The 16,507-nt window shown below is 45.1% G+C and overlaps 1 protein-coding gene across 1 annotated transcript; it reads right to left on the bottom strand.

Moving 5' to 3' along the window:
• Positions 1 to 21: 21 nt before the first annotated feature.
• Positions 22 to 16,127, bottom strand: IDH1 (isocitrate dehydrogenase (NADP(+)) 1). The gene is made up of 10 exons (XM_040984568.1): positions 16,004 to 16,127; positions 15,157 to 15,229; positions 11,884 to 12,021; positions 9,140 to 9,431; positions 8,410 to 8,515; positions 7,063 to 7,240; positions 6,000 to 6,151; positions 2,897 to 3,037; positions 2,141 to 2,303; positions 22 to 938 (listed from the first exon to the last, which is right to left on the bottom strand). Exons 3-10 carry the CDS (start codon positions 12,003 to 12,005, stop codon positions 848 to 850), a joined length of 1,245 nt encoding a protein of 414 aa, XP_040840502.1. The 5' UTR covers positions 12,006 to 12,021; positions 15,157 to 15,229; positions 16,004 to 16,127; the 3' UTR covers positions 22 to 847.
• Between the last annotated feature and the right edge of the window lie 380 nt (positions 16,128 to 16,507).

The raw sequence follows: 16,507 nt of genomic DNA on the forward strand, positions 1-16,507 counted from the left end.
ATACTCAGAAGAAGCCAGCACTTAATTTGAATGAACAATTTTAATTAAAATTAACAGTTCAGATAAAGAACAGGACTATAATAGTGTTTAATATCAACTTCTGAGAATCACATTTATATTAAAGAAATGAAAGGGGTCAGCAGAAGCCTAAAAAGGTGCCACTTACATTATTGCACTTGGATGACATAGGCTAGTTCAGGTCGCATAATACTCAGGTCAGGCCAGGTCAAGAGCAGGAAGAGACAAACAGAGGGCACACCTCTGGGTGGTATTTATTCTGGATTCCATACTCTGCAGTGGCCTTGAAAATACTCAACATATTTGCAACATTCAACAAGATCTTCATAAAAAGGACTGCAGTGTTTCAACACAGTTTACCTCTACTCGGGCTTTGTTTTGATCACGTGCCCTCTAGGGGGTAAAGCTGTAACACCAAAGCCTCTCGGTGCCCAGGGTCCTTGGCAGGACAGAAAGGCAGTGAATCTGTAGTTCTCTCTGACTTTAAGAAACAGCTCCATGGTTGTCATTTACCCTTTCAAGCACTTTTGTTTTGGTCATTTAGAACATGAGAAAAAGTGACAGTGAATACGAATGATACTTAAGTAATTTGTGGGCAGCTACCAGAAAATAATTTTTTTTAAAAAAAAACAATATTCCATTGCCACATTCACCAAGGTGGCAAAAGCTGCATGAATAAGAAAAAGGCTGTAAACGTATAGAAAAGATAGACGCCAGCTTCTAAACAAATTACAAAGTTGATTTCACTTTTACCCTTGAGTGTTACACAGAAAAAATGTAAACCTGTGGACCTAGTTACCAAAAAGCACTTCTCTGAAGCCCAGGGACCTTAAAGCTTCGCCTGAGAGAGCTTTATCTTCAAGTTTTCTCCAAGTTTATCCATGAACTCAAATGTGTTCAAGTAGTCAGAACGCTGCACGCTAGGAGGGAAGGAAACAGGACAGAAGAAAAATTGAGTTTATTTCTGACAGAGGACCAGGTGTAGGATAATCCTAGAAATGATACATTAATATTCTATGTCCTGCTAGAAGAAGGCTAATGGGTATCAACAAGGGCCAAACCTGCACACAATGACTATGCTTAAGGCTGCTGGAGAGGCTTGGGACACAGGCTCTGTGGGCAGCCCGCAGGGGGCAGCCATCTTCACACAGCTTTGAGGGTCACGCCACTGCCGGGTTTCAGTTCAGTTTCAAGTTGGTGAGACTAAAGTCATCCCACTTCTTCCTCATTCTTAAGCAAAACAAAAACCTATCTGTACAATTGTTCCACCTTTACCCACATTCCCACAAACCATTTCACGTTCTTTATAAAAAGCTTTGACACTCTTTATTTCTCATAATATATATGCACATTCCTTAAGATTTAAGAAAAATAAGACAGAGGACTTGCTGACCTAAACGCTGCCGACGGGTGCCTATGTAATAAGCCACAGAGGTGCTGTACTGAACACTGAACACTGTATTCTTGCTGGGCATTTAAGCTAAGAAACACTTCTAGGTTTCCTTTTCTGTGGTCTATACTGGCCTGAACTGAGATCTTTTGAGGACAGATGGGTTGGGACACAGTATCAGTGTTAAACTCCAACTCTGCTTTGAGAGAGCAGTTTCTGGCCAGTAGCTGATCCAGCAGTGACAACGGCTGCCGTGGTCTTAGCAAATCTCTGGGCAGGATGCAGCTAGTGAAGTAAGCAGGTGCAATCAGTTATCACCAGTGCCGCTTACTTTTTTCATTTTTAAATAAAAGAGAATAAAGTAATCTCAGATGTCCATTTGTTTGTAGTTATCTATGATTTTGTTCTTAAAATAAATAGAACCTTGGTATTCAAGGACTGTCAACAAGAGGTTAGCAAGCTGCAGTGTGGCCCAAGGGCTAATCTGTAGCCTGGTTTTGTACACAGAAGTCTGATTGGCATGGAGCCACACCCATTCACTGATTGCTTCCCTGCTACAACAGCAGAGGCAAAGTTCAGTAGTTACATAAAAAAAGTGTGTGAAAAAGCTCTGTGTCCCACTAAGCTGAAAATGTTCCTTATCCAATAATTTACCCATGTCTGCTGATCCCTACAATTCCAAATAGCACTGATGTTTTCAACCCGGTGACGCTACATGGCAATTTGACTTACTTCGGCAAACCTTTAATGCAAGCTGCCAGGTCCTTGGTCATGAAGCCAGCCTCAATGGTCTCAATACAGACTTCCTCTAAGGCATTTGCAAAGAAGCCGAGCTCTTTGTTGTTATCCAGCTTGGCTCTGTGGGCTAATCCTCTGGTCCAGGCAAAAATGGAAGCTAAGAGAGGGGAGAAATATCCTCAACACACACGAATTTCTATTATCCTGCATACAAGAATTCCCAAGTGTCTCACAGTCCCTCCAAACAGAACAGTTTTTTTGTGTGTGTACTTGATTGACTTTATTAGATGCTAATCATATGGACTGGAAGCTTTAGGATAGCTGGGAGCATTTTACCAAACAGAAATGTTAGGACAGCATATTTTCACAGTGTGACACTCACGCTGAACCTTAAGGTATTGACTGAGTTAGAAACCGTCCCCATCTCTTCTCTAGTCTATTTCTGTCTCTTCTTTCCGAGTTGTAATCTCTTTTTACAAGGTGCTGTCCTTGACATCTTGTTGGAACGATCTACCCATGCGGCTGTTAAGCTCCTAGCCCTCCATGACCTTCACCACACCCGGGGCAAAGAAAAAGATCGACTGTCGATTTCTTCATAACATTTCATCTCCCACATAATAGGGAAGCACACATCATGTGTGATGACTTTGCACGCATGAACCGAGCAGCCACAGGGACCCATCTGAGTCCCTCTGGAGACCTCTGCTGGAGAAGCCAATGCAAGCAATGCAGAAGTGAGTGTCATCTTACCAATGGGGTTGGTGGATGTCTCCTGTCCCTTCTGGTACATGCGGTAGTGACGTGTTACAGTCCCATGGGCAGCCTCTGCTTCCACTGTCTTGCCATCTGGGCAAACCAGCACACTGGTCATCATGCCAAGGGAGCCATACCCTGTGAGTGGCAGAACATGCATGAGGTATGGGGTTCAACCGGATGAAGAGAGTATATGACTATCCTGGACAGATCCTGGGGACCATGAGCACAGGCAGTCATCTAACTCCACTCCCTTTCAGAAAGCAGGCTCCCTGCTTCAGACTCAGCAAACGCTGATTGTTTTCCTTAGGGAAAAGGATTCGGGGTCTGGTAGCCTATTCAGTCCTCGTTTTGTGATTTCAAAGCTATTTTGGCTCAGTTTTCTTACCATTAAAAAAATACCTAATTGGGCCCAGCGGCTTGGCCTAGTGGCTAAAGTCCTCGCCTTGCATGCACTGATAGCCCATATGGGTGCCAGTTCATATCACAGCTGCTCCACTTCCCACCCAGTTCCCTGCTTGCAGCCTAAAGGCTTGGGATGCTACACCTACATGGGAGACCTGGAAGAAGCTCCCGGCTCCCGGCTTCGGATTGGCTCAGCTCCAGCCATTGCGGCCACTTGGGGAGTGAACCAGCGGACAGACCTTTTCTCTCTGTATCTCCTTCTCTCTGTATATCTGTCTTTCCAATAAAAGTAAATAAATCTTTTTAAAAGCACCTAATTTTCAGAGTTACTGTGGGATTGACTGAATGTACACAAATTCACGAAGATAATGCATTAGCATATTCCTTAAAATGGTTCTGGGCACACAGTAACAACTCAGCAGTTCACAGGCTGGGAGTGGGAGAGAAAGCAGGTAAAAGCAGGAAGAATCGGCTACAAGACTGCCTCGCTTGCCTTTCCTTGCTTTCTTAATCCATTAGAAAATCTTCTCTTCTGTGGTATCCTATTACAATTGAGTTCTCCTTTTTGTTCACATTGTTGCATTTGGATTTTTTCAAGAACCCCTTTTCTCCATTTTTGCTACCTCCCAAGAATACCTGTAAGGGTTATAATAGAAACCTATCGCAGTCGGATATCTTTTTTGGAGATGAGAGTATGCAGAAAAATTTCCTTTTCTCTTATATTCTTTCAGTATAGTTAGAAATTTCTGGAAGAGGGACCGTCGCGATAGCCTAGTGGCTAAATCTTCATCTTGCCACTGCCAGGATCCCAAATGGGTGCTGTTTCATGTCCCGGCTGCTCCACTTCCCATCCAGCTTCCTGCTTATGGCCTGGGAGAACCGTTAAGGATGGCCCAAAGCCTTGGGACCCTGCACCTGAATGGGAGACCCAGAGGAAGTTCCTGGCTTCAGATTGGCTCAGCTCCAGCTGTTGCAGCCACTTTGAGAGTGAATCAGTGGGAGAAGAATGTCTCTCCTTCTCTGTGTAAATCTGCCTTTCCAATAAAAACATATAAATCTTCAAAACAAAACAAAACAAAGAAATTTCTACAAGGATTTGTAGTTTATTTCCTATTACCATATTGGTCTGAAGTTTTGTGAATACCCCAATTTGTTTTTTTTTAGTTGTATGTTTTTACCTTTTTTTTTTTTAAGAGTTTATTTAAAAGGCAGAATTACAGAGCAAGAAAGAAACAGAGAAAGAAACTCAGTCTTGGCTCCAGGCCTGCTAAGTCCTCTACTGTATACTATACTTCAGAACTTTCATTTCAAATTCCTTTGAACCTCCATAGCTTGATACTTATTTGAAATATTCTTCTAGATCCTCTCTTCTTTGTCATGAGGATACCTGAAATGATGGGATTATAATGGATCTTTTTCCAAAAAGTTAATTATTAGGAATAGTTTTCCTTATCCGCCATGCAGCCTTTACAAGGCTGCACCACCCCTTCCTCTATCGTACAAATAATCTGAGGACTTAGAAAAACAGAAGGGGAAATGAGGGGAAAGACAGTGTTGTGCAATGAATTTATCTGATGTCAAATTATCGCCTGCTGAGTTGGGGTCCACTTGTCCAAACTGATAAGAGATGCTTAACTTTAAGAGAGAGAAAAAAGTAGTGCCTCGTAGGGAGAGCAAACATAAAGTTAGCACAAACACTTGTCTGAGGACATTCCAGCTCCCCTTAAGTACTCTGGGTAACTGAAAGCGAGGGCCAAGGTCGTGAGGAAGTGGGCAGGGAAAGGAGAATTTCTGCTGCTCTGGCTTTCACTCCTGATATAAAGACCGCAGCATTTCTGTGAATAGCCCTGGACTCTTTGCTCAATGCCCTCATGCTGAATGTTAAGGAAAGCATTTGCTTCCCAGTGTTAGAATCTACTTCAAGGCTGGCAGAAAGAACATGCTTCAGACCTGCTGCCAGCCAGGAATGAGTTTTTGAACACACCTGCTGCCTTGCTCATGACACATGGTGCCCTGGGCGTGCACATTTTCACCAGAAGGAGCATGAGGGCAGGGAGAGGGAGGGCTGGCTACTGGTTGGAGGCTTGAAAATGTTAAGCAAGGAAAAGGCTGAGAGGAAAACTGTCATCATCCAAGGTTGAGGCGACAGTGTCAACCAAGTCCATCACTCCCGAGTCTGTGAGTCACTTTCCTGCTCTGAGGCTAGTTTGATTTAAAATTTGAGTGGAGGATTTGGGGGAGAAGAGAAAAAGGAGAGAGGAGCAGAGAAGAGAGTGACAGAGGGTGAGTATGCTCATCCGCCAGTTCACCCCCCAAATACTTGCAATCACTGGGGCTGCGCCAGCTCCGGCTGTGCCAGGAGCCAGAAATGCAACCCAAGTCTGCCATGTAGGTGGCAGGAACCCCATCTCTTGAGTCATCACTGAAGCCTTTCAGGGTCTGCTCCGGCAGGAACCAGGAGTCAGGAACAAGAGCTCAGACCTGAACCAGAGACTGTAATGCAGCACATGGGCATCTTCACTGCTAGGTTAAACGCCCACCCCGTGAGCTTGATTTTAGATGGACGATGGCACCTTGCAGTGATAACATAACACAGAGACACAAACTCCCTCTTTCCAAATGAAGAGTCACCATGCAAGGATGTAATGGCTTCAGACCAGGCCCCAATCTCCACTTGTTCCTCTGACACCCTTACCTTGGGCCACGGAGTCTGACTGCACATCACCATCATAATTTTTACAGGCCCAGATGAAGCCTCCTTCTGATTTCATTGCTTGGGCCACCATGTCATCAATAAGCCTATGTTCATACCAGATCTTCTGGGCTTCAAATTTAGCTTTGTACTGCCTAAGAAACAAGAGAAAAAAAAAAAAAACAACCAAGAAGGAAGCTGGCTTTGTAGGAGGTATCATCCGCGTCTCCGACAGCAGGTGCAGGTTGGGGAAGGATACAGGACAAGAAAGCAGCAGACACATGGGCCTCTGGCAGAGGCAGGCTGAGATGTCAACCACTCTCCAGCTGTGAATCCCTTGCTCAGCCCAGCTGCAGCTGTGGCATCACCTGCCATGCAGGGAAGGTGTGAGAATCAAATCAGATGGTATTCCAACTGCTTCTTTACTTTCCTCAGTTTCAAATATTACAACTCAGATTACCGAGTATTTGTTTATTTTAAGATGTACTAAAGAGGAGGAAAGGGACCAGTCCATTGCTTAAGAGCATTGTGAAAACTACATACTAAGGACAGTTTCTGCGTGGGACATAACCAGGCAGTAGGAAGAGGCAACCTAAAAGGAATTTATCCATCTTCAAAATGAACACACGCTCACTTCATGTGTTGCGAATCGAAAGTTCGTATAAACTTAGACTGAAGTTCAAACGACTGCACTAAGTCAGTTTTAAATCATAACAGGCTTCAGAAACACAGGAAATGTTCCTAACTCAGGAAGTCATACAATTAAAAAATTAGAGCCTTCTATTACTAAGAGTATGTTTATTCAAATATTAAACAATCACAACATGAAAAAAACAATTACTTTGGGACCCGTATTTGAGAGCACATTTACTTTCATTTTATTTGAAAAGCAGAGTGACAAGAGACATGGGGAAATCACCCACTCACTGGCTCACTCCCCAAATGTCATTATCTTTTTTACTTGATTTGTTCCAGAATTGAAAGGGTAAGGGGGATGATGCAGTGTCTATCCCATTCATGTCAACTGACTTAAGAAAGGAAAAGGGAAAAAAGAACAGTTACTTACTTGTCATATATCTCCTGAAAGATATCCTTAAAACGCCCATCATATTTCTTCAGAATAGTGTTTTTGGTGCTAAGATACAAAGGCCAACCCTTAGACAGAGCCATCTGGAAGGAACTGTGTGCAAAATCCTCAATTGATTTATCCTGATTGTACATTCCCATGGCAACGCCACCACAATCTGCCAGGGAAAACCAATGAAAGGAAAACGGTAAATGCAGGACAGTTGTCACCAAGCTTATGTCATCTACATCATAGCCCCCAGCCTTCAGCAGGGTCAAGACTGTGTCTGCATGGAATATTTCACAAGTTCCCAAGGCACAAAATGGCAGGAAAGTCAGTTCTAGATAAAAACATTCTAGCTTGTTTAGCAGAGGAATAGAAATCAGACAAACATAGCCTTTAGGATCCTGAACACGCTGAAGTATGACATATGAGAAATGATTGCTCTGAACAAGAAAGGGCAAATAATTGTGAGATTATTTCTTACATGCTTTAACAATATTCAGTGTACATCTTAAATTTTATGAAAATATTCATAGTCACTAAGAAAAATTTGCAATTTAAAAACTGAATGAAAATAATTTCCTAGAGGATGTTGAGTGCTCCTGCTATAATTGGTAGAAAATGCGTACATGTTGGACTCTGTTGTTACTGAAACACAACTGAACCCTTGCCAAAGCCTAGGGTTAACTTGGCAGGAAAGGTGATTGTGAAAGGTATGGAAACCTGAAGAGTTGCATTTTATTAAGACGGCATTGTTTAGAAGAGGCAAGGAAAACAATTTTGAGAAGAGTTGAGATTTTTGTTTATGTAAGCACTCTCAACTTCAAGAGTCAAGAAGAGGGCTCATTAGATTTTTTCAGCAACTTTTGCATAGGGTTTGCCAAAACAGACCTTGGAAGCAGCAGGGACAGCACAGTAAAGAAAAGGCAAAAAGTAAATGTTCTACTTGCATAGTATAAAGAGAGGACAAGATTTCAGGAAATACACAATGCTTCCCAAATATAAAGCCTACTGAAGCAAAGGACAGGATTATATGGCAACTCATTTGGGTCTATTGATGTTTATACGATTGTGTGCAGACTCGTGCTCACATTTCCTGTCTATACGATTTCCTTGCCTTAACCTACGTACCTTTCCACAAGGGTGCCTAAGTCCTACGCACCTTTATCCATGCTGCAGGAAAGCATGGAGCCCAATATTTTATATTATATTTTGGATCCTGCAGAAATACTAGATTATAGTATTATCTTTAGGCAGTCATACAAACACCTTTAAAAAGATTATAATATTGTCTAAATGATGTGTAAAAACCAAAAGTTGTATCTTCGGATGACTCATACATACCTTCAAAGTTATGTACGAGGTAGGTCACCTTCTGGGATCCATCATTTGGTGTGTAGGTTATCTCTACCTTCCCAGGCCCAGGAACAACAAAATCAGTTGCTCTGTACTAACAGATGGGGAAAGAAGTATTAAAAAAAGAAAACTATCTAAGAATTATAAAGAATCACAAAATAGAGATAGAAGACACCTGGACAGACTAGACATTGTAGCTTAACCTTTTCTTTTAAAAGACGAAGCTGAACAGGTCCAGAGAATTCCAGAAGGTAGCTACTGGGAGACCATGTACATTAAACTCATACAGATTTCTAAAAAAATTAAAATGAAAAAACAAAAGGGGTTGTGAGTTTGACCTGACCCTCAAGGAGCCAGCTGGCTGACCCAGCGGCTAAGGTCCTTGCCTTGAATGTGCCGTGATCCCATGTGGGTGCCAGTTCTAATCCCAGCAGCTCCACTTCCCATCCAGCTCCCTGCTTCTGGCCTGGGAAAGCAGTTGAGGACGGCCTAAAACCTTGGGACCCTGCACCCATGTGGGAGACCCAGAAGAGGCTCCTGGCTCTGGATTGGCTCAGCTCTGGCCATTGCTGTCACTTGGGGAGTGAATCATCAGACGGAAGATCTTCCTCTCTGTCTCTCCTCCTTTCTGTATATCTGACTTTCCAATTTAAAAAAACAAATTAAAAAAAAAAAAAGAGAGTGAAAATGAATACTGAATTACGCCAAAATGACTTACTTGATCCCCATAAGCATGGCGGCCTATGATGATGGGTTTCACCCATCCAGTCACAAGCCGGGGGATGTTTTTACAGATAATAGCTTCTCTGAAGACAGTGCCACCCAGAATATTTCGGATGGTGCCATTAGGCGACTTCCACATTTGTTTCAGCTTGAACTCTTCCACTCTCTTCTCATCGGGGGTGATGGTAGCACACTTGACGCCCACGTTGTACTTCTTTATAGCTTCTGCAGCATCCTTGGTGACCTGGTCATTGGTGGCATCACGGTTCTCTATACCCAAATCATAGCTTGGGAGGAGACAAAGTATAAACTCACTTTTCAGTTACACTGATGGGTTATAATCTATGACCAAGAAGTGGCATGCAGAGCTTGCCACACAGAAAACAAGGCACCAAACACACCTACACCTTCCAATTTTCAGTGTTAGCATGTCCTCAACACACAAACTGGCTGCTAATTAAAGAAGGAATTGAGAGAGGCCAGACAGCTGGACCATGATCCCCGAGTGGTAGTGAGAAGCTATCAGGAAGCTAACCTGGGACCCACTGACCTCTGCCCCTTTGCGTCCTGTTCTTTACCATACAGAGGCAGTAACAGCACTTCAGCAAACTTTTGCCCCAGTTTCCCTCCATATAATTAGCATATAAGTGTATGACTAGGCGCTACCTACTTATTCCTTAGTAAATATTGTACTTTAGAGGTTAAGGGGGTGGAAAGCTTAGAAGACTTATTTTGACACTGAAGGCGTGGGAAGAAGAGAGAGGCAATTAATGCCAAAAATGCTAATGCCTTCTTCACTCATGCTCGTTAGTCATGAGATGAACCTTTCCCTAATTCTTGGGCAATCTTTCTGTTCTGGAGAGAAGCTAGTAGTTCACTGGGTAAAAATGCAGCCCATCAACTGTTGTGTATACACCAGAGTATACACACCAACATCCAGATTACTACTGTCATTCGGTGCTACATGGGCACTGTCTGTCCATGGAGCACAGGAAATGACTGCAAAGTTTTAAAGTACACGATGCTCTGTCCAAAGCAGGAAAAACAAGATAATGTCACAACTTATTTTGTTTTTCAGGGCTTTAAACAAGTCTGTTTTTCAGCCCTCAAAATCTGTTGAAGCAGTAAGTAACGTCTAGATTTGTTTAGTTTTTTGCCTTCCTTCCTTCCCGTAAGTATCCCAATTTGTGATACAATCATAGACACAGTAATCTTGGCTTATTTCTCAATAAAATCTGTTCCTGCTCCACCTTTGGGTAGTTTATATAGCTCTACCAAAGCCATGAACTCTTTATTTTCTTGCATAGGAAATGCTGAATATCTATAAATTCGTAATTCCAGCTTCAACAAGTAGCAACAATTTTCATGTTCCTTGGGACCATTTCTCATTAGAAGAATTTACTTACAAATTAGTGGGTTTTCTGCTTCTATTCTTAACATTTTCAAAAAAAAAAAAAAAGGAATAAAGGACCTGAACTACATAAAACAAAGCAACCACTGCACTGTCCTCAAAAAGAACCAATCGGTTATAACAGTAATTCTGGAACAACTTCAGTCTTGACCGACCCTTCCAAAATCTACTAGTTGGCAGCCACTGAACTCTATTCCTGCTAATGATCACTCCCTTCCAAAGTCCTGAGCTTCCACATTTAGGAGTCTCAAGCATCCTTGCTGTTACTGTACAGATCCCTGAAGAATTCCACAAGTTCAGTCACTGTCATGTAAATTCTAAAACAACAGAGTGTTTGTAAAATACTCCTTTCACCCACTTGGAGGATGCCTTTAGGCTTCATTTCCTATCATACACCTACTGAACTCCTGCAAGCGTCTACACTCTACCATGGTTCTTAGACAGTATCAGCAGTTTAGGTTTAGAACAATTAAAAAGGGCGTCTAACCACATGATGCAAATGAAATGTCTACACCCATGCATATAACAGGTCCCCAGGACTCATGCTGAGGCAGAAGTTTAGGTTGGGACAAACTCACACAGCTACCAACTGTCTGGCTGTAAAAGTGTTGCTCAACTTTTTACTATGCCGGTCTTCAGTTGTTGTTTTTTTTTTCACCTTTCTAAAATCCCCTCAATTCAAATATGCAGAGAACAAGAGCAATTTTAGGAGCTCCATCAAGGGGAAAAAACGACGATGACATCAAGACTTTCATATCTGTCCCCAAATCTTTAGACACACAAAGGAGCACAGATGATCGCTATGCAGGAAGGTGTGTCTGATTAAATAACTGTGCGGGTTCTTTATGTGCTGCGTGTGAGAGCTTCAGAAAGGGACACTTCTAATTCAGTCATTCACTAGAGCGATCTGAGAGAAGTGAGCTTGAAAGGACAAAACTGTTCATTAATTCATTGTTAGACTTCTACTTTTTCCCTTTCTACAAACACTTTGTTATTCTTTACTACAGATATATTACAAAAAAAAAAAATCTAAGCAATGTAGTTGGCTAGAAAGCCCTCACAAATACTTGGTTCATCTTATAATTCTTGATTCTAAATAGTGGTCATTTAGTTTTTCTTTCCCCTCCTTTTTTTTTTTAAGAATTATTTATTTATTTGAAAGAGTTCCACGGAGATAGTAAGAGTCATCTAAATATATGTAGGCTAAATATAAAGCTTTGTTAACAAAATGTAGCTACATCTACGTAAAAAAAAAAAAAAAAGCTATCTGTACCTTGAAAAAACTTAAGTATGCCACCCAATTGCTAGCTAGATGGAGGGGTAATTACCTATGCAGATCCAGTTCCACATACGGATATATGAGTTTTTCTTTAATCAATTCCCAAATAATTCGTGTCATTTCATCTCCTTGCATCTCCACCACAGAACCGCCACGGATTTTTTTGGACATTTTGATGTCTATCAACGTAAAAAGAGAAAGATGAGATACATACACGCCTTATCATTTTATTTTGTTACAAAGTAGAAATGGCATGTAAACAGTGAGATGACTCCAACAGCAAAGCAGATGTGTAAAAAGCACATGACAACCATCACAGACCCGTCAGGATGTGACTGCGCCTTCTCTTTACAGGGCATCGCGACTTGCTTCAACACTGATTTCTCAGCAAGCCCTTACAACAACTCTATCAATGCAAAATTTCCCATTTATTTTTCCTTAAAAGAAAAACAGCTTACCTAAGACCACCTCACTGGAGTATGGGGAAGCCTGACCCCATAGCATGTGGCCCACTAATCATGCCATCATTATTCTAAATTTGGTCTGCCTTTGGAGTGAGAGGGTTCCTACACCATCATGTGTATCTGAACATTTTCCATCTAACTCCTTGTTCCTGGGCCCCCAAGATGGGCAGCGTGATGAGTGCTAATATTTCCCCTCCCTGGAGAGGCTCTTTTGGTTTAACTACCTGTCAGCAAATTCACCTGGTTCTCATGACCTGTATTCAGAAACACATCAAGACTGAAAATGAGGAGCTCCTGGTGGAGCCACGCTTCTCTAGAGAACACACAGATTACAGATGTGGCGCTAAAAATCAAAGCGACTTGCCACGCAGAGACACCTGTACATGGCTGTAGCTACGCCACTGCCTAGGCCGCCAGCACATCCCTGCTTCCCTTCAAGGCACCCTAACTCCTATGCCATCCTTTTGGCTGTCACTGGCAAGGTAGGTAGGGAAGTGGCATTTTCTAGGTATACGCATCATTTTAAAAAGATGGGATGTAGGAGTGGCACACTCAAATCCACCTGATTCCCCGTATGTGGAAGGTGAGTGCAAAGGTGAGCCCTCTGGAAAACATGCAATGATAAGGATGCCATGTCCTTTGCTTGCTGATGAAGGAAGAGGACAAGGCCTGGGCCCATGGCACGCCTTCGCTCCTTCCCATCACTCCACAAGGGACCTCTCCAGCAGCACAACTGCACACAGCCTTCAGTCCCCTAATTAAAGGGGAGGACTGCACCAGGAGGGAAGAGGCTTGAAAGAAATTATCACTCAGTTCCTCTTGAAAAGTTGAGCTAAAGTAATTTGGTCCTTAGAATTAAAAATGAACTATCTAAGAATGGCACGATGGCCTAGTGGCTAAAGTCCTTGCCTACATGCGCCAGGATCCCATATGGGCACCAGTTCACATCCCAGAGGCCCCACTTCCCATCTAGCTTCCTGCTTGTCACCTGGGAAAGCAGTCAACGATGGCCTAAAGCCCTGGGACCCTGCACCCCCACATGGAAGACGTGGAGGAGGCTCCTGGCTCCTGGCTTCAGATTGGCTCAGCTCTGGCTGTTGTGGCCACTTGGGCAGAACCAATGGATGGAAGATCTTTCTTTCTGTCTTTCCTTCTCTCTATAAATCTGACTTTACAAGAAAAGTAAATCTGAAAAAAAAAGTGGACTATCTAGACAGTAACCTCGGGTGGTTTTGTTGTTGTTGTTGTTTTAAAGATGCATTTTATTTATTTGGAAGAGAGTTACAGAGAGATTGTCTGTCCCCAGCTGGTTCACTGCCTAAATGGCTGCAGGGGTCCAAGCACTTGAGCCATCTTCCACTGCTTTCCCAGGCCCATTAGCAGGGATCTGAATGGGAAGCAAGCGCCATATTGATAAGGTGGCAGCCTTACTCACTACTGACACAGCACTGGCCCCAAGCCTCAGCGTTTTATGAAAAGCCAGATTATGTTCCCAACCTTCAAGCTCATTTTCACTTCTCAAATTTGTAAATCTAGACTCCTGTTTACAATGTTTGGTGTCCAGGCTTCCTAGGGCACTACTGAGGGACATTCTGGAACTCGGGTAGAGCATAAGGAATCAGCAAATTGGTTTGAAAGAGTCAACTACTTCTCAGTAATTCCAACTCTAATTTACAGTACAGTTTCAAGTACTGTGGTCAAATTTAACCACACTGCTATACCTGTTTTAAGACAAACAACAACAACAAAAAAAACAGGCAGTGAATTTATCTGGGCCTGGATACCACATTTCCGTGGCCATGTTCCTGAACAGCTGTTGCGCAATAGTTATGACTTTGCTATTTTTCCTTCACGGTAAGTGCGGCTAACAGAGGATCAAGCAAGATATGCAAAAGTGACAGTGTGCTGTCAACTCATTCCTTCTCAGTGAAAGCAAGTGCATTCTCAGCCATAATTTCCCTGTATTTCACAACGCCTAACAAACCTTTCAGCTTTTTCTCACATCATTTATACACAAAGTTTACACAGTTTTAACTTAGAGCCTGACTGTAGGCTTCTGGAGTTGCTTGCCAGGGGCTGGCCTGGACTCACTTCTAGGCCCTTGCCCTTGTTCTCTGTCTCCTCCTCAAGTACAACCTCTGAAGAAATGACCATTCCAAGCTTAAGTCACCAATTCACTGAGTCTCAAAGCAGCTGAATTCCAGTCTCCTGGCATACTTGTGGAATTCTAGAAAATGCACGCCCGGAGTAATACAGAGTAGTTTAAAAAAAAAAGAGCCATTCACCCTAGCCAATTGTATTTTCATCAATCTGAGGTTGGCAGGTTTTGGTTCCCCTTCCCTCTCCCTTTTTAAAAAGCTAAGTTCATGGGCTATAATAGTTCCTCAGCATATATAGTCTCCTGTAGAGAAGACTGGAGAAAAAAAGAAAGTTGCAACCTCAGAAAATATTCCAGACTCACCCTGATGCAGTGGCCAGGCCTGGCCCCAATCAACTATGCAGCAGGACCTCGGCTGGCCAGCGTTCAGCATGGGGTCAGGCCATCGTAGCCCCAGTTCAGAGATCCTAGCTGGAATCCTGGCTAGTCACTTCTAATCCGGTTTCCTGCTGCGGCACCCTGAGAGCTAACAGGGTGTGACAAGGCTCAAGTCTTGGGGAGTGGAGGGGCTGGGAGGGAGGACAGGGCCTCACACAGGGCTCCAATTCCTGGCATTGAGCCTGGCCAACCTTGGCTGAGGTGGCAATCAGGGGCGTGAATCAGCAGATGGAAGAGCTCTGGTTTTCTTACTTTCAAATTAAAAGACATTAAACAAATCAAATCACAACCTCATGGGGGGGGGTTAATTACTAAATCTCACCTTTGTGGTGGATCGGTGTCTAGTCACTGCAACTCCTCTGGCCCTTGCAGCCTTCTCTGGTCAGTTTCTCTCCCTAAAACAGAAGCCAAAGGAGATGGGAAGTTTCACTCTACAAACTCAAGAGCTGTTAGGCACGGCGGCCCCCAGCCAGGTCGGTCCGGTTTCCAGTACAGCGCCCAACCAGAGAGCGGGGGCAGAGGGCAGGGGGAGCCCTCCAGGCAGTTTGCAGGAGAGGTCAAGGGGCGCGGGCGCCTGGGCGTGCACGCCCCGCAGGGCGAGTCCCAAGGCGTGTCCCCGCCCTACTCCTTAGCGGATCTGGGCACTGCACGTCGGTCCTTCGCCCTCCGGCCTGCAGACCTCTCGGAGCGGGGTCAGGGCCCTCCTCCCAGGCCCCCACGCCCGGACCTCTGCACCTCAACCCCGGGAGCCCCAGAAGGCTCCCCCTCCCCCAGCGGCGGCGGCTGGCCAGGCGGGCGCGTCCACCGGCTTCACCGCAGGCGTCCTCGCCTTGCACTCTTTCTTTTGCAAACAACGCTCTCTCGCCCAGCCAGCCTGACTGGGTCCTCTCTGCACCCCGCGCGGGGCTCGGCTTTCCGACGTGCGGGCAGGTCTGGCGTTGCACTTGTTACTGCCCGCAACGCCGCCCGCCGTCCACTCGCTCCCTCAGGCCAGCCACACGTCCAGCACACCCCTTCCCCACGCACAGCCCTCGGGTGGGCTCCCTTCGCTGCATCCGGGCCTCGCGGCTAGCTTCCTTCCTTCTCCCTCCTCCTCCTCCTCCTCATTCCAGCTTCCAGGGGAACCACAGCCTCGCCGAACAGCCGCCCCGCAGCGCCTCTCAGGTTACCTGCCCGGGAAGGGACGCTGACCAGCCACCGGCAGCCGCAGCCACACGCACCGGCAGCCGCAGCCACACGTACCGGCAGCCGCAGCCTCTGAGGAACCGAGCCGCCCCAGCGTCCGACGCCGCCGCCGCACCAACCCGGGACCAGAGGGCGCGTCCCGGCCTTTCCTCTTCCAGGCTTTGTCCCCTCCCAGGCCCCGCCCCCTCAGCTCACCTCCCGGAGCCCCGCCCCCGCCGCTCCGCCAATGGCCGCGCGCCGACTTGGCCGGGGTGGGCGGGGCCCGCGGTGCGCCCGGAGGGATCGGGTCCGACAGCCGGCCGCCGTGAGGCGCTGCTGCCACCTGCCGGCGCGAAGCGGGGCGCGCTCCGGCGTTGTCAACGTGGAGCTCGGCCAGGCGAGTGTCCAGGCTAACTCCAGACTGTGCACTGGAGGAGTGGACTGTGCATTGCAGGAGTGGACTGTGCATTGGAGGAGAGCGCTGTGCTTGGGAGGAAGGCAGTGCTGCG

Source organism: Ochotona curzoniae, unplaced genomic scaffold (assembly GCF_017591425.1).
Source record: "Ochotona curzoniae isolate NIBS_2020 unplaced genomic scaffold, NIBS_Ocur_1.0 contig_4148, whole genome shotgun sequence".
NCBI lineage: Eukaryota > Metazoa > Chordata > Mammalia > Lagomorpha > Ochotonidae > Ochotona > Ochotona curzoniae.